General features: G+C 39.3%; 2 protein-coding genes and 1 long non-coding RNA gene across 4 annotated transcripts; 1 reads left to right on the top strand and 2 right to left on the bottom strand.

Moving 5' to 3' along the window:
* Positions 1 to 11,020, bottom strand: LOC144085962 (protein shisa-like-2A). 2 transcript variants are annotated; one of them, XM_077615666.1, is made up of 4 exons: positions 10,966 to 11,020; positions 1,667 to 1,846; positions 373 to 509; positions 1 to 293 (listed from the first exon to the last, which is right to left on the bottom strand). In XM_077615666.1, the coding sequence occupies exons 2-4, from the start codon at positions 1,843 to 1,845 to the stop codon at positions 109 to 111; spliced, it is 501 nt and encodes a 166-aa protein (XP_077471792.1). In that variant the 5' UTR covers position 1,846; positions 10,966 to 11,020; the 3' UTR covers positions 1 to 108. The 2 variants fall into 2 exon arrangements, with proteins under 2 accessions (XP_077471792.1, XP_077471791.1); XM_077615665.1 differs by lacking the exon at positions 10,966 to 11,020 and having other exon boundaries at positions 1,667 to 1,874.
* Positions 5,769 to 21,292, top strand: slc1a7a (solute carrier family 1 member 7a). The gene is made up of 11 exons (XM_077615663.1): positions 5,769 to 6,327; positions 7,982 to 8,061; positions 11,389 to 11,604; positions 14,110 to 14,152; positions 14,516 to 14,747; positions 15,074 to 15,173; positions 15,267 to 15,500; positions 15,615 to 15,809; positions 18,840 to 18,974; positions 19,388 to 19,487; positions 20,434 to 21,292. The coding sequence occupies exons 1-11, from the start codon at positions 6,187 to 6,189 to the stop codon at positions 20,698 to 20,700; spliced, it is 1,743 nt and encodes a 580-aa protein (XP_077471789.1). The 5' UTR covers positions 5,769 to 6,186; the 3' UTR covers positions 20,701 to 21,292.
* Positions 19,237 to 20,262, bottom strand: LOC144085963 (uncharacterized). The gene is made up of 3 exons (XR_013304309.1): positions 20,056 to 20,262; positions 19,848 to 19,954; positions 19,237 to 19,453 (listed from the first exon to the last, which is right to left on the bottom strand). It is a non-coding gene; the product is annotated as an uncharacterized LOC144085963 (long non-coding RNA).
* Positions 21,293 to 21,398: the final 106 nt, after the last annotated feature.

Genomic DNA, 21,398 nt, shown 5'->3' on the forward strand with positions numbered 1-21,398 from the left:
TTAGACAACCGATCACACAAGGAAATATTGAACAATACTCAACAAAAATAATCTTCTTTGCTTTTTTTCTTTTTCCACATCAAGATGTTCGATACTTTATTAAGGATTTTATGATGGATTCTCCACTCTCACGTCTGTAAGATTGGCTATAAAGCACCTCTGGAAAAGACGCTCCGGAACAGGAGCTGGGTTAGCAGAATGCAATTTGCTGCACATGAAGTACTTTCGAAATCCCTGGGGACCGGAGGTACATGCTGCTTCTGTCGGGTTGGATGCCTCTTGAGGGTCACCTGCTGAAAGAAACCAAAAAAAACCAAATGAAACAGTAGAGGCCTTGAAAGATATGTCAGCTAATGATTGACACACACTAACCGGGTGCTCTTAATGGTATGTTGTTGTCACGACGACTTGGTTTGGTGGAAATAAAGAGGTAGCAAAGAACACACACTGTTATGAGGAAGGCTAGAAGGACCACTGCTGCAAAAGACAGGCCAGCAAGAGCCAAAATACTGAGAAAGGGGAAAGGATGGAAAAATAAAAAGGCATTAACAAATATTGTACATGTGACTTTCGATTTCGCAGACGAGGGGGGAGAACATGTTGATTCAGATTCAATAGCAGTGCCCATATATGGGACTCCAAAATCTTGCTTTTTTTTTACCCCATATAGTCAAATGTATCATAACGTGTATTTGATACATGAGTTTTGAACAGCGGGATATTGTTTACCTGATGTAAACATTTTAAATTGCTGTCAATGATTTAGTCATTTGGGCTTTGAAGGTTTAAATATAAATGAAAAGGTTTACACCACTATTATCCCTCCATCACTGCTGTTATCAATCATGCTTCCTGCTGTTGCTGAGGGGTTACATTTATAGAATAAATAAAATATATACTTTTATATATATTTAGTATGTATTTAGACATATTTAATATATATTCATACATATGTTTTCACATGCCAACCGATGGTGCAGTGGTTCTTCCACTTGACTTTGGTGTAAACAGTGTTGGTTTGATTCCCACTCACTGGTGTTATATACATATTCATATATATACATACATATACATATATATATATATACATATATATACACATAAATATACATAAATATACATATATATACATATATATACATATATATACATATATATACATATATATACATATATATACATATATATACATATATATATACATATATATACATATATATACATATATATACATATATATACATATATACATATATATACATATATACATATACACAAATACACATATATACACATAAATACATATATATACATATACATATATACATATACATATACATATATACATATATACATATACATGTATACATATATATATACATATACATATATATATACATATACATATATATTTATGCATACACTCATGAAGGTAGAATAAGTTGGCCCTCACGTCTTTTGAATTTTCTGAACGTGGCCCTTGGAGGCTAAAATGGAAACCCCTGGTATAGAACAATTCAGGGTTTTTAATATATATATAACAACACTAAAAATCTTGAGATAAAAATATGCACTGTATAGATTAAAACCTAGAAGTACATGACCAAAAACTCTAGAGAAAATTTCTCACTAAAATGATCAAATAATAGTAAATTGGAAACATTACCTCAGCCACCACATGTAACCATAGTCATGCGGATAAAAGCTGTTAGGGTCGTCACAGCAGTACTTCAAGTCATTAAATCCACAACAGAAACGTGCACCGGCATTTCCCGGTTTTGGGCAGGTGAAAGCATCCACCAACTTGTTGCTGGTGTTGAAGTAGCCGCTGCATTCAGTGCTCATGCTGATGACCAAAAAACAGTGAACATCAGACTGAGAAATCCACAAGTTGATTGCATGGGCAAACAGGATAAAAATGCTCCTTGCTCATGATGAGTGGTAAATACGTGGCTTCTGCAATCCCTGAACCCCCCCCCCCCCCTCTTTCCTCTCTCTCTCTCTCTCTCTCTCTCTCTCTCACACACACACACACACTTATCCTGACAAAGGTCTCTCAGGTTGCTTGAGCCTATTCCTATTTTAGTATTTTTCAGCGTATAAATCTTCAATATTATGAGTCGTGCAAGCCCAAAAAAATGTTCACTTCTTCATTTGTTTATTCATTTTCAACAGCGCTTTATCCTTGTCAGGGTCATGGGGTGCTGGAGTCTATCCCATCTTTTTGGGCAAAAGGCAGACTACACCCTAGACTGGTCACCAGTTAGTCATCGGGCACACAAAGTGACAGACAACTATTCGCAATCACAATCACACTGCCACCCAACGGGAATCGATCCCATGCCAACCAAAGAGACGGAGGATAAAGTATGTCTTTTGTATTCATAGGCTCTCCTTGTATCTTGTTGACAGTATACTATATGGAACACAGCATGTATTGGATGAATGGAAATTGACCATTTAGAGCAGGGGTCCCCAAACTTTTTCCTGTGAGGGCCACATAACCTTTCCCTTCTCTGATGGGGGGCCGGTGTGAGTTTGTAACAGAAAAAGTGTGACGATCGTAGGGGAGCTTAATTTTTTTATTGTTTTCCAGAAAGCCACACATAACCAAATAACCCTTTCCAGGTTCTTTACAGAAAAAAAGTCAGGAAACAAATAATAACACTATTAATGAAATAAATAATAACTAAATAACCCTCTCTGAGTTCCTCACAGAAAAAACAGGAAATAAATAACACTATTTATGAAATAAATAATAACTAAATAACTCTCTCTGGGTTCTTCATAGAAAAAAAAAGCCATGGAACATTAACTTTCTGTTGTGCCATGCACAATCTTAACAGATAAAAGTTCAGCTCAGTTGTCAGAGCAGAATCTCTCTCACGTCAACAATTTGCAGCACAGTGCTTGCTGGTGAATTAGGCAATGGACTCGTAGCGAGGCGGTGAGACCCCTTTTTTCCAACTCCCGGTTCATGCGTCCCATTAGACCGCGAGTTTCGCCCACCATGCTAGGAGCCCCGTCAGTCGTGATGCTAGCTAGCTTTGACCAGTCCAGGTCCAACTTCTCCATGGTTTGGCACACTTTGTCAAAAATATCCTCTCCCGTTGTAGTCCCTTTGAGACTTTGGAGGGCTGCCAGATCCTCGCATATCTCAAAGTTTGCGCTAACTCCACGAATAAAAATGAGCAGTTGCGCTGTGTCTTGCACGTCCGTGCTTTCATCCAGTGCTAATGAAAAAAAGTCAAATTCTTTCGTCTTCTGCTGCAGCTGGGCATATACGTTACTCCCGATTTCTTCAACGCGTCTGGTGATTGTACTCGCCGACAGACTTACGGCATTAAATGCATCTTTCTTCTCAGGACACACCTCCTCCGCGACAGCATCCATACATTTCTTAACAAACTCTCCGTCAGTGAAAGGCTTACCGCTGCTTGCTATCAGTTTAGCAACTTGAAAGCTGACCCGAACGGATGCCTGGTTCAGCTGAGCTTGGCGTACAAATGTATTCTGCTGAGATAGTAGTTAACTTTTTCGCTTTGAGTTTGTCTGCTCGTATTTGGCCTTGCAAGCTATCGTACTTGTCTTTGTGACGGGATTCATAGTGTCGGCGAAGATTGTATTCTTTGAATACCGCCACCGTCTCTTGACAGATGAGACAAACAGCCTTTTCTTTGCATTGAACAAAAAAATAATCATTTGTCCACTCCAGGTTACATACCCTGCATTCTGAATCAATTTTTCTCTTACCTAACTTTTTCGCCATTATTCCGTTCGCTCTTTGACAGGGCGGAGCCTAGGATTTTTTTGGGGGGAAAAAAAAAATCTGGATTTTTTTTTTTTTCCAAATAGGAAATAAATCCGATAGCATCTCTGGTACTGTTCAGAGGGCCGGGCCAAATGTGCTGACGGGCCGTATCCGGCCCACGGGCCGTAGTTTGGTGACCCCTGATTTAGTGGAGTCTCATGCCACCCATCACGCACTGTGGCTCTTGGGGTGTAAATAACATTCAAACTTTATGTTCTCGTCTTATTTCTACCCTTGATGTTGCAGTTGTTTCATTACTTGCTAGTTATGCTATTTTGCGTGTTGTTACGACGTTGTGACTGTTGTTGAGCCATAATTTAACAACATTTAAGTAAAAATTGTCCCTCAGTGAATCTTAAATGCCATCATAAGGAACCAACAAGTCACTTTGGTTGGGTCTTCCCTTTTATAATTTCACATCTAAATTGCTCCAGAGTATAATTGGCAGCATACTATGAATAAAAAAAATCCGGTATGTATACAGGGTGGTTCACAGCGAATGAACTTTAGGTGTTGTACATGTGTGGCTATCAACATGAATGAGAAGAACACTAGGCCGAACAGTTTGCTCTAATCCCAGATTATCTCCGAGTCCAATCCAGAAACAGGGAAAAAATTGGCAGAAGAAAGGGGATTATTTGACAGTGGTTGGTTGGGGATTGTGACCAACAACTGCTTGTGCATAAATGTTACTCACTGAGATACGTACCTGTGAAAACATTATTCGATTGAATTAGTTGACATTGATAAGAGTGTCCATGCAAAGGTCAAATATGTGAGGCAGGGCCTTCATGGCATATCAATAAGTATTTCCACCTCAATCAGTATTTCAACTGCAATTATTTAAAAATTTGACTGGAATTCCCAGCAATTTATCTGATAAACTACTACCTATTTGGGAGGCTTCTTTTTATATTGAAGTCATTTTTCATGGCCTGAAGAAAAAAAGTATATTTCAAACCCAGGCAGAGATTACTCATCAGAACATGCAGATGCGGCATCTGGGATTACAATTAGTGTAATATCAGCTATTGGGTGAAAGCCTGTTACACTATTATGGAAGGAAATTAAATAAGATGTTTTGCTTTGAGTATGTGCTTGTAGTGAGCTCTGCTCTTTTATTCTCCCAATTTTAACTCAGTCTCAATTTACTCCCTCTTGGTGGAAAAACCACACAAAAAAAGTCTGGCGTCTAAATACAATATAAATTATTCCAGAATTAGAGGAGAATTATGCTTGAAAATCCACCAAAAATAAAGATGCACATTTTCTGGATTTTTTTATACGTATCCAACAAAAATAGATAATGAAATATTGAAAGAACTCATTTGACAAATCAATGGTAACAATTCTGTTCAATGATTTGTTTATAATATTTTGTCAAATCACAGTAGTATGGTTGCAGATGAGTAGAAACATGATAACATACATCTGCGCCACCCTGTTTATCTTATAAAACTATGATTGATTGCCATCATCTTCTACCCTGTTAAAAAGTATATGGTAACAGCATGGCGTCAATAAGACAAATTATAGTTCCTATTTATAACGTTATGCTTATTAAACCAAATGTTCCCACAGTTACAGAAGACAATGAAACAAACAATACCCAGAAAATCCCGTATATAAACCCAAAAAATCCCAAACAAAAACAAAAAACAATCGCGTATCATGGTTTTACATCACAGTGATCACTTTTTTCATATACTTCATAATTATGCACACAGAAACAAAACCAAAAAAAAACAATGAAATAATTTAGGCATTCTCCACAGACAAATGTTTGTGACTCTGAACTTTTCATGCATTTCATTTGTGTGTTCTTCAACAATCCTCGGTCCAATTGTTCAGAGAGCCCGGTAATCCGGCCTTAGATGGAAGTCGTGCAGAGCGGCCTAATAGGATCGCAGTATTAACAATAGCACCAGCTGTTGCAGGGCCCCCTGTCGGCCATCGGGAAGAGTGTACGGGTGGGAGTTAGGGCCGGAGAGGTTGTCTGTGTGATGCTGTCAGTCTCATGTGGAGTATCCCGGGAAGCAGATTGCTTTGGGCGCAGAGGAATTTTTATTGATTTTTCCGGGCGTTGACTTTTCTTGACCACCAGGACATCCATCGACCAAATCACCTCCCATTTTTTGGTTTCTCACTTTTGCTTTATCCCTCTACCTTCTGCAGAGGCCTGCTTTAATCGGTTTCCACCAACTGTGGCGCTTATAGGTCTTAGAACTTTGCACAGGTGTCTGCCGACTGTGCGCTGTCGGATCTACATGGATGAATAATCAACAGTTGGGGGTCTACTTTGGTTTTTTCCCTCTGTGGGAGGGTTTCAAAAAGTTGAAGTCAGGACCAAACTGCTCTAGGAGGAGGCGGTGAGGATGGCGGTGGCACTGGAAGAAGTGTGGGGGCGGGTTAAGAATGTCTGCAAGCAGAACGGTTTACTCATCCTGTCTGTGCTTGCTGTGGTAGTTGGCTGCTTGCTTGGCTTCTTCCTGAGAGGCAAGCAGCTCTCCGTACAGGTCAGTCCGTTTAAAATGAAGCCCCCCCCTCCCTGCTCATTGTTACCCCAAACACACCTGCAGGCCAACCTGTCAGATACCTTACCCTCGGTGTCCGTTAAAAAGACCTTTTGGTATAAATCCGGGGCCTAGGCAGTCCCTCTAATCGGTGTGTTTACAAAAAGACGCAGCACATCAGCCCATTTTGGAGAGGGAGCTCCGTTCTTTGTGACTGGGATTGTCAAATTGCACCTTGAGAGGCTTTTCAGATTCAATATCGGGGAAATTTGCTGCCTCGAGAATCTTTAGCTTTTTTCCATCAACATCCAATATAGTCCAGGGATGGTGCTGGGAACATATATGGATCAGGATTCCCGGTGGGGAGATTAGGAGTCAATCACTCAGAGACATCAGGTCTACAACAGACCATCGTGTTGACTTATATAACTCACATGAGCCGCAATAGGCCGGGGCTGGAAATACTAGACCGTATCTGCACTTTCCAAAGAATCGCACGCCACGAAATTTGTGATTGACACCCTGAGCTAGCAGCGAATGATCACTGCCACCCGACCAAGCGCAAATGGATTGGAAATCTGTCGCTGTCATTGGCAGGGAAAGCGTTAAATGCACAGTTGATGACTGAATGATTGGAAACTCTTTTACTCTATGGCCTGATGAAGTGAATATTAAGTGAATTTAGGGTTTGTGTAATGGAATTGTCATCTGCCAAATACCAAAAGTTTTATCCGACTCCAAACCAGAAAGCAAATGACTATAAGAACACGATCCAAGATGGTGAATTTATACGTCTTCATTCCGATTTGAAGAGAAACTGAAAAATAACAGCTGTGTAATTCACATACGAGCGTGGAAAACCGCGGTGGCAAATGACTGACATTTGCGTCAGCATCTCTCGGAGGAACAAGATGAGGTTATAAAAAGTATCACAGTCCTACACCTTCCATTCCGAATGTTCATTAGATTCTACAGAAACCCGGTAAAGGTTTACGCCTCTTCTACAGATTAGGTGGTATGGAATTGTCAGAGTAAAAATGCCTTTGATTAATTCCTCATGTCCCAGAACTGGCGTTTAACAGGCTATATATAATAAAGTATATGAACATTCTCACATGTAAGGAACTCCTAACCTTTATTCTGCCCCATCTTACAGGCAATTAGGTCTAATACAGTGCTTCTATGGTAACAGATGGCGCGAGTTCACTTCCCAGCAAATAGCAGTTACGCACGCACATGCTCGGACTACATTTTTTTTCTATTTGTGTCACGGAAAATGAAAAATGATTAAACCGTGTGCTGTGCCTTTTAGGGGATCAACGGTGAAATTGAATTTCAGTACTTCATTTTAACCAATTCAATAAATGTCGTTTTTCCACATTCAATGAACCCAAAAGCAAATCAGTTGCATCACTATTGGCTGATCACGTGAACTTTCTTGGAAACAGATGCCAAGCTGGGAGGTCACTTAGAATCCACCACAGTGCTCCGTGTACTTTAGATTTTAGGAAGAAAAATGATGGGGGAAAAAGGGTGATAGATGACCCACATTCTACTGCATACAATGTTGTGTTTTACAATGCAGATTTTTTCACACTCGATGACAAAGTTCCCGGTATAGATTGCCTATTAAAGTTTTTTTAATTTTATCTTTCAGGAAGTCAAGTACTTTCAATTTCCCGGAGAACTGCTCATGAGGATGTTAAAAATGCTCATCCTGCCACTTGTCGTTTCCAGGTAGGAGCCAGTTAAATGACCTCGCAAAGTGTCGGCCAATGAAGCCAGTCCATTTTTCTGATCATTCAATCGCACGTGAAACCAATCACACGTTAATAAGTGTTTTCAATATCAATGTCCCTCTTTTACCAACTACCACAACACAAACTCGGTTACTTGAACTGGTAGAGAATGAGTTAAAACCATGACAACCTCTGAATAGATCTCCACAGTCCCTAAAGAGTTAAACTAAACCCACCACTCAAGGATAGAGGGACGAATGTTACACCACGGCTTGCATGCTTTTGTGTCAAGCACTTAACACATCGCAGTTTGACCAAAATTAATACTTTTAGAAATGCTCATGAAATAACATAAGAAAGCAACTGTTTCTAAGGCTTTCTAAGTCAGAATAGAGCAATTGTGATCTGGACCTCACTGCCCTCGTCCTTGCCTGACTTAATACAGACAGCATATGTTTGCCATTGGATTTGCAGTCATTCATCAGATGTAATAAATAGTTAGCACGGCACATTGTCAATATCAGGGTCACATATTTTTGTTGAATAACATTGTGATTAGAAAAGAAAAGGGCTTTTTTATTCAATACAATCCCCAGGAAGAGTGGGAGTGATCGTTCACTCTTTTTTTATACATTCAATTATTAAACAATTATAGCATGGCGGTTATGATTGACAGCATGGCGGTTATGATTGACCGTAATTGTTCAAACAACCTTTTTAAACCATTGATGTACATTTATCAAGGACAGTTCTCTTTATTGAAATATCAGAAGCAACTAATTGTAGTCTGACATGGATCGAATGCAATCATTTACTAATACATTACAACTTTTTCTCCAAAATCCAATCAAAATGTATCTAGTTTATGATTTTTTTCCCTAAACATTTCAATATTGGCCTTAATGGTGGTAGTCAGAAAATGAAGTATTCTCTGAGGTTGTACTTGCTTTGTAAAATGTTTTCACACCCCCAAAAAATATTAAAAATTAGTGACCAGGTTTGTTCCATCATTAATGCTAATCATTCATTGTCTACCCTTAAATTTTAAAATTATAACTGTAACAATAATCTTTATTGATTGTCATATAACTCAATGACTGTCATTGACAACAAAAAGTCAATCAATCCAATTGACCCCCAGTCAAAACGGACTCGACATCTATTATCTCGTCAAAATACACACGTAGACTTACAAATTCTCCCCGTGGCTATTTTGGGCCCAAAGCGCTACATGAGGTCAGTAATGTCCACCACACACCAAAAAAACTCCCAAAACAAATCAGGCAAACACGCCGGTTACATGCAGGCTGCTTTGTGCAATAAGCTACTTACAATATATGCACCAGCAAAGTCTGGATGAGAAGTTAATCTATCCTACCTCCCTCTGTCCATTTCTCTATCCCAGTCCTTTTGCCTCTTCCTTTTATTTATGTTTAAAAGATGGCAAACAGCACGTGTGTAGTCATTTCAGGAAAATGCTGCATACGTATCAAATGTCGGCCAAATGATTAGAACTCATCTGAAATATTAAAAAAGAACCCCAGGGCAAACTGGTTCATGTACAAATATATTTGCGTATTTATGTATATTCATCTCATTTTGCAGTGTAGTCCTTCTGGAGCGGAATACTGTAGAATGTATCTGGTTAGTGCTGCGCAGATCAGCTGTTTGACACAGCTTATCTAGGGGTGAAATATCTGCTCCATCCCTATAGCCTGTCTGTCCCCATTTTTTTCCCCTCCCAACCATCTGCGCGCCGGCCAAAGAGGAAACCAGATTATCCCGTGTACGCGTCATGCAGAATCAATGGTCATGTACACGTTTGTCTACAAGAGGCCGACCATGCAATTCATTGCTGTGTGTTAATATATAAATAATGAGTCCAAGGAAAATGATTTTGGTGAACTCATTCACAATAAAATAGTCAAACCATAGGAGATTCAAGGCCTTGTTTTTTATGTTAATTTTTCTTCAAGGTGGTTTTATTTTGTCAGTTTTTTTCAACTAGGCAATCAAAATATAAATGGAATATTTCTTCCAACCTCCACTTTAAAAATGCTTACCGTGAATACCGTCTCTGTAAAGACTACTTTAATTGTCGTCCTCGGCAAAGAAAGAAAATGGACAAAAGCTCCACATGCAGAAAACAAGCTCTTAGAATCAGGATTCTACTTAACGCAGTTCAAGTGAACGGTGCATGCATGCGGGATGTAAACAACACCAATATTGGTACCAGAAATAAAATGATGTTAATGTATTCATCATTTATATTCCTGGAGAAGGAAACGTCTCTGAGATCTAAATTGGCTTAAAAAAGGTCTAAACTGGAAAGATGAAAACATTACCAGCATGTTGATCTTGCTGTAATTTTAATTTTATTAGGCGTGCTATTAAACGTCTGCTAGGTCAAATTTAAATTCAGAATTGTAAAAATAAAACTAAACAACAAACAAAACAGGGATAGCCATTTTTTTCTGTTTCATTTTCTTTTTGTATGCCCTGAAGAGTAAGTTTGGTTTTGCATCTAACATCTAATCTAACACAGGATAAGATATTTGCACAATATATTGCTTTAGTCATGCACAGACAACATTTTTCATGACAAGATAGATAGTTAAAAGTTTCCCTAGTGGGAGCTTTTCGCAATTGTAAATCATCTAGAAACAAATTGTTCAATCAAAACAATAGGAAACTCTGCTTATCAGAGTTGAGTCCTGAATAGCATGTTTTGCCTTCTCATTACATGTTAATAATTTTGGCATCTGAAATGTCACAGTCAGGAAATTGGCACTGCTGAAAATCTAGCGGCACTCTGTTTTTTTCTTTTTCATACATCAATGATTTGTCATTCAATACGTTGTAATGGTAATGCTCATCTTAATAGCAGTTCTATTTCAGTTACCTTTAAACAAATGCTTGAATGTAAACATCTATTCTTGGCTGTTCATCGACCATCGCCTCCTGGTTCAAAGCATAATCATTCATGCGTTATGATGCTTAAAATACTGGAACAACCGAACAAAGTAACAAGTGCAGGCCTACAAAGTGCATGCAGAGTTTTATGACCATGAAAGACTGCCAGACCTTTGTCAACCAAAAGAAAATATAAGAACACTACTCAACCCTTTTCAGGAGGCCTTGAGATTTTTTCAAAAGATCTTTAAGACTTTGACGAGAGTAAGTAAGAAGCTATTATTTCTTTTGTGACCTTTGACCCTTTATAGGGCAAGTGACTATTTTTGCCCATTTCTGAGGAGAATACCCTCCACTAAATGTTGTTTTTTTCTCTTCCTTGTCTTCCATCCTGGGATAATTCTTATTTAAGTTTGATGTCGGGTCTGGCTGCTCTGGATGCCAAATGTTCCAGCCGACTGGGCATCATGACAATCTCCTACTACCTCTGGACCACCTTTGTTGCTGTGGTGGTTGGCATTATCATGGTGTATATCATCCATCCCGGAGGAGCTGCTCAGAAGGAGGACTCTGATGAAAGCAAAAAGCCAATGACCAGCTCTGCCGACGCGCTTCTGGATCTTATTCGGTGAGTGACTCGATGAGCCGTTTTGCACTTAATTGCCCTCTTTCATTTTCTCTCAAATTTTGAACTGTGTATATAGATGAGTTTTGAAAATTCTACCCAGTTTTATGTTCTCGATCTTGTCTTGGTCTCCACAAGTTTAAGACCTGCATTGATCTGCTAGTCTTCCAATTCATTAATGTAATTTATAGATGGGGCGGGTTTCGTAAAACAACAATTACTGTCAATTGTTGTGTTAGAGTGCACCCCGGAGTTACAAAATCACATCAAATCAAATCAAAAGCTTTTATTGTCATCATACCCAGCTGCGTATAACGAAATGGGTGGTGCTACTCCACAAAATGAATCTGTGAAGGAGTTGGGATCATAAGGCCAATTTATTGTGTGGTTTAGTAGTTATTTTTAGGTTTTTAGTAACGCCGTGATGCTCACTGACCGCCATGTTTGAATTTTGGAAGAGAGAAATTCTTGTTGCTTCCCTATGGCTAGAAAAATGCCGAAAAAAATGGGACAAAAAACTTCATATTCTATGTAACATGAAAGAAAAAACGCAAGGGAGGGACGCCATAACGCTGGGGTTCACTGTACTAAAATTCCACCACCTCTGTTAATGACTACAAGATGAAATCATTGTTTGCCATTGACAAATCACAGTTCAAATGAATTGGACTAGTATCTCTATAAAATATACATGTATAAAAATAAAATATAATAACTTTTAAGGTCGTCTTGTATGGTCTCGACTTGTTTTGGTCTTGGTCTGACCTCTCAAATGTCTCGGAGAGGGTGGTGTCAATTGCAACATTGGCAAATTGAGCTTTATTGGCTATTAAACATTCCCTGCCGATGTTGGAGATTGACATTCAATCCATTTTGACTTGAAATGATGTCAACGCCAGCTGATGAAAAATGAATTTAGGTCACCAGGAAAATGGTTCACTTTAACATCTCAGCAGGTGTAAACTGAGGTGAGAACACCATCGCTGGGGAAGGAGCGTTAGAAGCAAATTATTTAGCGAGTTTACACTACTAATTAAAATGTTTTGAGGTCAAACGCATAGTGCCTAAGGAAGGGGGGAAATCCTTGAGCGGAGCATGCCAGTGGATTGACGCGTTAAGTTAATTAGAGCTGCCTAAACTCAGCTGGGTGTTTTTGAGGTGAACTTTGTTGAGGCTAGTTGAGTCATAGTGTCAGTGTGACAGTAGGTCAACGGGAAATAGGGTCAACTTGCTTAATTTTTTTGTTAGGGTTTCGAAAAAGGCTTCGATTACATCTGGAGAACCCTGACAAGGAAAAATCGAGAAGGATTTTCTCCTATGTTTTGGGCCTTTTCATCAAAAAATGAATTACGCGGAAATAAATTGCCTTTTGAATGAGGCAAGTCTGACCAATTCAACTTTCTACTGATTATATGGAAGCAGTGACGTTCACAGGCTCGCAATGTGTGTGTGTCTGTGTGTGTTTGTGTTGTAGAAGAGCACAGCTGTGCTTTGGATTTATCTGGCAAAGCTTCTTTAAAACCTTCATCTATCATGCAGCCCTGCTATATTGGTACATTCACAAATGGCCCAGAGTGTCTGTCAACGTAACGAGCACCCGTGTTCTTGAATATGATGGTTCTTGGATTTAATAAAGCTTGCAAGGGATGAAAATAGCACATTAGCTCGATTTGCGCCGTCTTGGACGCAAAATAGGCTTGCGGATCGAACGCTCTTAGGTGAATTGAGCATCGTTTTTTTGGACTGAGTTCTTTCCTGTGCTGCATGTTTCATTGCTTGGGTGAATTATGCATAGTTTTCCTCATTTGCATCTGACCACAAGGACAAGTGCTTAGTAAAGGCAGGCATTAGAATAGTGGTGGGGGTCAGGGGTCCTTAACTATCCACGGCCCCATGAGAATCCTGTTTACAAATTTTTCATGCTTTTAATTTCAAATTAATTGGATCACCATTTAAAACTTATTAAAATTAAAAAAACACCTACTTAAAACGTGTTAATTCCCTTATTTTCAGTGTAAATATACTAGAAAATGTGAAAGAATCTGCCAGTAATTCTACTTACTAACTTTGATTTCTTGAAATAAATATAATAGACTCCTTAAGAAGAAAATCAATTCAAAAGAGTTATTTCAAGCAATAAATTAGTCTATTAGATCTTAAGGAGAAACTTTAAACTTTAACATTTTATATATAGTAATAAGCAAAAAGCACCTATTCTAAGCAACAAATTAAGGAAATTAAATCTTAACAGAATAAGGTACATGAGGAACTTGTTTCTTGTGAAGATACTCCTTTAAAGAATTTTAGAATTAAAGACATATGTCAAATTGTTATTTTTAGAAGGCAGGTGGTGGATTTGACATTTGTTGAAGTCAATATCAGCTAATAAATTAAAGGGATACCCTTTGTTTATTTATTGTTTGTTAGTACGGATAAAAATAACAAAGATCAGGTAACATTACATTCCACAGTCACAGATTTGAATACATTTTTACCTCTCATCCACAGCAACATGTTTCCAGCAAACTTGGTTCAAGCTACATTTCAACAGGTAAGATGGAATCTTAGATTTACAACAACTATATTATGTGAATGTATTATTAATCTACCAAATTGTATGGAGGCCATTCACTGGAAGCACTCCCAGTTTAAATGGATTGGATGTCAATACCCTCGTCAAAGGCGCCTTAGATTTAAAAGTCTTATTGGAATGGCCACTTCCACTGAAATACAATGCTACTATGAAAAGAGGCATTTCAAATGAAATGTGATATTCAGTTATAGTACTATGGTAGTTGTAGTAATCATTGCAATAAAATACCACCACGGAAGTGTTCATGTCCCAATTTCCCAGTCATGTTTTCACATTTCTGATCTTCATCCTGACTTCTTTATTTTCCTTTTGCTTTTCAAGTATCGAACTCAGAGATTCCCCGAATACATCGCCAAACCAACAGTGGCTCAGCTCCTGGATGAGACCACCACTCGGAGGGTCTACATCTACGGCATACAGGACGACAATGGAACCGACGTTCAGAACTTTTCCTTGGATCTCACGCCGCCGCCGGATGTCATCATGAAGACTGCGGCGGGTACGAGCGAAGGCATGAACGTGCTGGGAATCGTCATTTTCTCTGCCACTATGGGTAAGGAGCTATTTACATGGTGCTCGTGCAGTATTTTACGGACTATAAGTCGCACTTTTTTTCATAGCTTGGCTAACTAGGCCTGCGACTAATGCTAGTGTGATTTATATATCTATTTTTTTCTCTGACAATCGACAGCCTGTGTTTTTCTTGTTTGTTCTTGGTTTCTGATCAAATAAAAAAATGGCCTCCCAAAAATGCGACTAAAATAAAAACTAATTTTTCCTCTTTGTTGTGCATTGTTTGGCTGGTGCGACTTATAGCACGAGAAAAAAAAGGACCATAATATGTGTACGATTTATCAATTGCATATGTGATTGGTCCAGGGATCATGTTGGGAAGAATGGGTCCCAACGGAAGCGCCTTGGTCAACTTCTGCCAGAGTTTAAACGAAGCTGTTCTCAAGATCGTTGCCATTGTTATCTGGTAAGAACTAACAACCTATATCTAGCTAGCCCTTAAATGCCAATTAGAGCAGGTCAAATTGTACACATTCTTTCTACATTTCTCTTTTTCCAGGTATTTCCCCTTCGGTATTGTCTTCCTGGTGGCCGGGAAGATCTTGGAAATGGACGATCCATCGGCAATGGGGAAGAAGCTGGGTTTTTATGCAATCACAGTAGTAATGGGCTTGGTGCTGCATGGTCTCTTCATCTTGCCAGCTATGTACTTCTTTATCACAAAGAAGAGTCCTATTGTTTACATCAGAGGAATTCTACAGGCACTGCTTATTTCCTTAGCTACATCATCAAGGTCATTTGAGTTTAATTCTTTCAAGACAAATTGATAGAAAAAGTATCATTACTTGGGGGGATGTGAAAGCCAGAATAAACCTTTTAGTTTCATGTTGAATTTTTTCTTCCCCAGCTCTGCCACTCTGCCTATCACCTTCAAGTGCCTCCTAGAAAACAATCACATTGACAGACGGATCATTCGCTTTGTGCTGCCTGTGGGGGCCACCATCAACATGGACGGCACGGCCCTTTACGAAGCCGTGGCAGCCATCTTTATTGCCCAGGTCAATAACTACGAACTGGACTTTGGACAAATAATCACGATTAGGTGAGCAAAAGAAATTTTTCAGTTTCAGAGGCTGATGTACATTCTTTCATTGTCATATTATCTTTAAAGAGTATAGTTTAGTGGGCTATGTGGACAGATTTCACTCCAGGTCTTTTATCACACACAAGTCCTAAGTCAGAAGATCACGAACTGATAGCTAATCATTCATCTTCACAGTTTTCTGCTAAAGAGCAAAATACATGATTGCATCAATCCCAACAAGTGATCCAGGTCCTGAAGAAGCAAAATGGCCGCAAATCAGCCCAACGCCACCATGTTTAATTCATGTTATATTTACATCTGAGGCAAGAGATAGGAACAAAGAGCTTCACAAAATGTTTTTCCTCCCGCAGCTGACATCTGCATCATATTTGTATATGAAGGGAGACGGTACTGTACATACCAATGAGGCGAAACTGGTCACCCGCATGCAAAACGAGATTTCCCACTGTTGACCCTGCGGATATTTTGTGAGGGAGAGCATTGCATTCTCGTGTGTTTTACGATTTTGAATTAATCACATCACATATTGAGTTTTCTAAATGATTAAAAATTATTATGGGATTTACTGGATACACATATACTGTATGTAAATGTCACACAGATTATGCCTCATGTGAGCTTCTTAGTCTGATCTGATTTCTGCCAAATCAGTCTGGAAGCCACAGTAACTGAAGGTTACACAAAAGGTAGTTACTGTCCACTGTTGCTTTACACCTTTACAAGAGGTAAACAAGTCCTTACCGAGGGGGAAAACACTCACTCCCTCTGATTTAATATGTCCTCATGTAATAACATTAAGCAGACTTGTGCCCATAGCTTCGAGCTGTGCCCATTCCCTCGTAATCCCTTGGCAGTAAAACCCATATGACCTGTATGACTCATCTCTCTCGTCACGCCAGAATTATAATAATTTGCCCCCCCTCCTCCTCCCCGTGCTATTTGGCCGCTGACCACAGAGCTTCATTTTGAGTGAATGTTTGTGGACATGTCCTCGCATAATAAGGAACCATCAACTGCGCTTTGAATGAATGCCTTCGTCCTTCGTTTTTTTGGAAGAAAAGTGCTCAATTTAACACCCACAGATGTCTTATAATTACATACAATACAATACTACATAGTGCAAAAAATGGATTGAAAGTCCAGTGTCGTCTTTGACACTGAGGTCTATCATTGAGACGTCTATCATTAAGAGGCAAGCAATGTTTTTTTTAAATTCTCAAAAGTAATCACTTGCCTTATAAAATGTTAAAATGACAAGCAGCACCTAGTAAATGACCTTCATGTGAAAAGGCAGTTTGTCAAATTATTCAACTATGGAAAAGACACATTTCTCAGATATATGATAGAAGAATGTAATGTTTAAACACAAACTACAACCACTCAATTGCTTTTAGTGGATAACCCAAAACTTATAGGCAACAATAAGTCCAAAATTTAATTAGTATAATTAATCAACCTTTGAGCAAAAAAATGACAAATAGGGCTTGGAGCATTCATAAATATTCATAACTAAAATATGCCTACCAGATTTCATTCTGAACCTTCCCTGAATGATGGAGTAACAAGTTAAATTCCCCAATTAATTCATGAAATTAAACAAGCCTGAGACAAAATGAAATCTGGCTCCAATGATGATTGTGTTTAGGACCCTAGAATATTACTAACAAATTTCATTCTGATTGCTACTCTTCTGGCATTTACGGATGGTAAATGCTAGAAGAGTAGCAATCTGATGATTGTAATTAATAGATGAGTATATATCTCTCTAGAATATTCATTTATTTTCCATCCCGCTTATCCTCACAAGGGCCACAGGGGAGCTGGATCCTCAGATTTCATTTGCTAAACTAGGACTGCATTGGTTAAGTGTCTGCCTTTACTATTGTCAGCAACCTTTTGAAAATACAGTTTTATTTACCTTCATTACATTAGATGTACAATGTATTAAATAAGATTATTTTCCCGTGAGATGCCCGTGAGCAAGGTTTTTGTTCAGTTATTTCCCTTTTACTCTCCTCTGAATAGGGATTGTCACTCAGCATTGAAGGATTACTCGACATGTACTCTTTTGATTGATTATTTGTTGAAAAATAGAGCAGGTAATAACCCTGGTTGCTTTTAGTCCGGTTGCTGTATACCGCAGAAACATCAAACTGTCTACGGGACACATTTCACACACATTCACACACAAGTGGATACAAGGAATAAACCAAGAAGTAAAGTGCGATTAAAAAATAAAAAATGAAAAAGCAAGCAAGCGAAAGAAATTAGTAGTAACAAACCAAACTACGATAGCTGTTTTTTTATGTCAACTGAATAATCCAAAATGTTGTCTTCTTTACTTTAAATTACAAGTACTACTGATTTTTTTGAGGATTCAACTTTAGTGCTGACATACCTTCCACAGGCGGCCCATCAGGCCTCGCAGTTCTGGGGTCAAGGGTTCGATCCCGAGCGGGTCCTCACTGTGTGGAGTTTGCATGTACCCCCCGGGCCTGCGTAGGTTTTCTCCAGGTGCTCCGCTTTCCAGCCCCATTCCAAAACATGCATAGTAGACTGGTTGAACACTGTAAATTGCCTCTATGAGTGTGAGCGTGAATGGGTGTCTGTCTCCTTGTGCCCTGCGATTGGCTGGCCACGAATTCAGCTGGGATAGGATCCAGCACCCTCCACGACCCTTATGAGGATAAGTGGTTCATAAAAATAAATGAATCACTTCTACATATATAGTGTAGACTTATAAAATATGTACCAGTATTAAACACAAGGGTGGCCAAGTCCGGTCTTTGAGAACCCCTATCCAGTCGGTTTCCCATATCTCCCTCCTCTAGTACACCTGAATCAAATGATCACCTCATTAGCAAGCTATCCAGAAGCTTCACAGCTCCACCCCTTGCCCTAGCAGATTACCCAAACTTCTTAGTTTTTGCTAGCAAAAGTAGCAAGATATTTATTAAGATATATTTAACAATAATAGTAAGTAAAAATATTGACCAAAAAGTCCATGCTCTTTTTTTTCTCTTCCAGTATTACTGCAACAGCCGCTAGTATTGGTGCAGCCGGAATCCCACAAGCTGGACTGGTTACCATGGTGATTGTACTGACATCGGTGGGTCTGCCTACCGATGACATCTCTCTCATCATTGCTGTTGATTGGGCTTTGTAAGTACATTACAGTATTCTGGCAGATGCACATAGTCTTGATCGATTTGGTTTCATTGAAAAGATGCTGGCCACTTGCGTTGGTACACTGCTGTGAAAGCCCCCTTTGTGTATTTGGACATGAAAATACCCCGTTATAATGAAAGTACCTTCATTTGAGCACTCACCAGTCCCAAGTAGGAATACCAATATGCTGTGTTTTATTTCAATGATACGCAGGTTTAAGTATAAAAAAATAACAAGATTGCCTGCTCCAGTCAAGAACGCTGCACTTCCATTTTAATTCTCCAAAGGGTTTATTATTGTAAAAATGACAAGGAACAGAAAGCCTGCCCGAAAACTGTTGAAACAAGCAACAAAGTAAATGGATGCATGAGCATATTCTGATGGTTTAAACTGCTTCTACATGGCAGGGATCGATTCAGGACCATGGTGAATGTGATGGGCGATGCTTTGGCCACGGGAATCATGGCTCACATCTGCAGAAAAGACTTCATTAAAGAAGGCGAACAGGTGAGAATTGCATATAAGTCACAGTTTGAAGAGTCGGTGGGGGGCTTTATAATTGTCCACCCCATGAATCCACATTTCTGTGAACGAGGAATTTACTGCAGAATTCAACATCAATGGAATACAGGGCCAGGTGTATAATGATTATTTTTAATATTACATTTGATCATTATTCATCACGACACGGTCAAATGCCTGTTATCCGCCACACACAAAAGAAAAGAAAGTGCATTTACTAATTGGCTGAGTGCATTTACTAATTGGGTGAGTGCATTTACTAATTGGCTGAATGAATCTGAAGTTTTTGGGATGTGGGAGGAAACTGGAGTACCCAGAGAAAACCCATGCATGCCCAGAACATACAAACTTCCCACATGAAGGTCCAGACCCGAGATCGAACCCTCAATCTCAGAACCGTGGGGCTGACGCGCTGACCTCTCACCCACCTGGCCACCACATCTTCAACCATCCTGTGAATTTAGAAGAAAATCAAAATGAATGGACAATCTTTTGAAAAAATCTGTCCGGTCCACTATGAACATTCACAAGGTCGAACACAAATAAAGCACACCGAGACAGATGAGTGAGATTTTGAAGCTTCTGCAGAAGGAGAGTACGGAGGTGGTGGGTCCGACGACTCTACTCCTATAGAAAATATTTTACTTAGGGCAAGATTTCATGACATACAAATTCCCTATTACAAAGATGCATCGGACAGTGACACCGATGATGGTGGTGATACTGATGATGTTAAAGGCTACATATAAACAAAGGACATACCCTCTTACAAAGATGCATGGTTTGAAACCGATGGCTGTGATGTGGATGGTTTCTATGACATGGGCATGACACGGATTGAAGGTGATGTCATAGATGTGAAACATTATTTGATTACTTTTCAAGATTATTTCACAAAATCTTTAAACTTACTTTTGATGGCCTCTACCAGGTCCCTCTAATCTGCGAGACAAAACCCATGATCAGCATCCAACAGATGATGAGCTACCAGAACCAGAAGAACGGCTGCTACCAACCGCCTCCTCCGGGCAGTAAGCATGACCACCTCTCCCCGGACGTGGCCCGCCTGATCCAACTTGAGGAAGGCATTCGACCGATGGAGAAGAAGAAAAACACCCACTCTTCGCACCACAAGAGAGGCCACAGAGACAAGGATCACTGTTCCATTGATATGAACGGCCTGGAGACTAATGTGTAGAGAAGCGATGCGACTGGCCGTCTGAGCACTCGGGCGCTGGCCCAGCACGGGAGGACCGGCATGTTCCATAAATGACGTGGCTGAGGTCACCTGCGGCTCCCGGCTTGCAAAAATGGGAGCACACAGCAAACAAACGCAGATCTAATAGAAAACAGACTGTTTTTGTGGTTTGTTTGGGGGTTTTGGTTTTTTTTTTACCGTATTTGAAAAATGACCTGCATATTTGTGTGTACTTACTGAGCGTGAATCATACATACTATAATGATATGTATGATACCAGTTCAAGGTTTGTTTCTTTGCTTGCTTCAAGGCTAGGCTCTTGAGATGCAATTTGTCCTTCTATCAAAGTTTTAACATACCAGAAAGCATACGAGTAAATCAGAAATGATTATGGAAAATAATTCCATCCTTCTGTGGACAGTGGAAAATAAATCCACTAGCATCAGATATGAAGTATCATGTAATGACCTGTTTTGGTATCAGATAGTATATTTTCAAATGCACTTTTTCTATATTTTAAACATGCATTTATGTAATGTTGTTTTAATTCTGAATTGCACATCCAGTATAATAAAGAAAACTGTCTACGGTACTGTGCAATGTTTTTCTGCCGGTTTTCAAATGAATCATGTACACCAGGGATGTCAATTAATTGACTTTTTGGGTAAAAAAAAGGTCCATTAATGTGGCGCACGAAC

The sequence above is a fragment of the Stigmatopora argus genome, chromosome 12 (assembly GCF_051989625.1).
Source record: "Stigmatopora argus isolate UIUO_Sarg chromosome 12, RoL_Sarg_1.0, whole genome shotgun sequence".
Classification (NCBI taxonomy): Eukaryota; Metazoa; Chordata; class Actinopteri; order Syngnathiformes; family Syngnathidae; genus Stigmatopora; species Stigmatopora argus.

Bases quoted from the DNA above. Each gene is read 5' to 3' on its own strand.
- LOC144085962 (XM_077615666.1), bottom strand. From the start codon at position 1,845: ATGAGCACTGAATGCAGCGGCTACTTCAACACCAGCAACAAGTTGGTG. The intron at 510-1,666 runs GTAATGTTTCCA...CCCCTTTCTCAG, and splicing joins GGTTACATGTGGTGGCTGAG to TATTTTGGCTCTTGCTGGCC. The intron at 294-372 runs GTTAGTGTGTGT...GGTTTCTTTCAG, and splicing joins CATACCATTAAGAGCACCCG to CAGGTGACCCTCAAGAGGCA.
- slc1a7a (XM_077615663.1), top strand. From the start codon at position 6,187: ATGGCGGTGGCACTGGAAGAAGTGTGGGGGCGGGTTAAGAATGTCTGC. The intron at 15,501-15,614 runs GTCATTTGAGTT...TTTCTTCCCCAG, and splicing joins TCCTTAGCTACATCATCAAG to CTCTGCCACTCTGCCTATCA. The intron at 19,488-20,433 runs GTGAGAATTGCA...GGCCTCTACCAG, and splicing joins TCATTAAAGAAGGCGAACAG to GTCCCTCTAATCTGCGAGAC.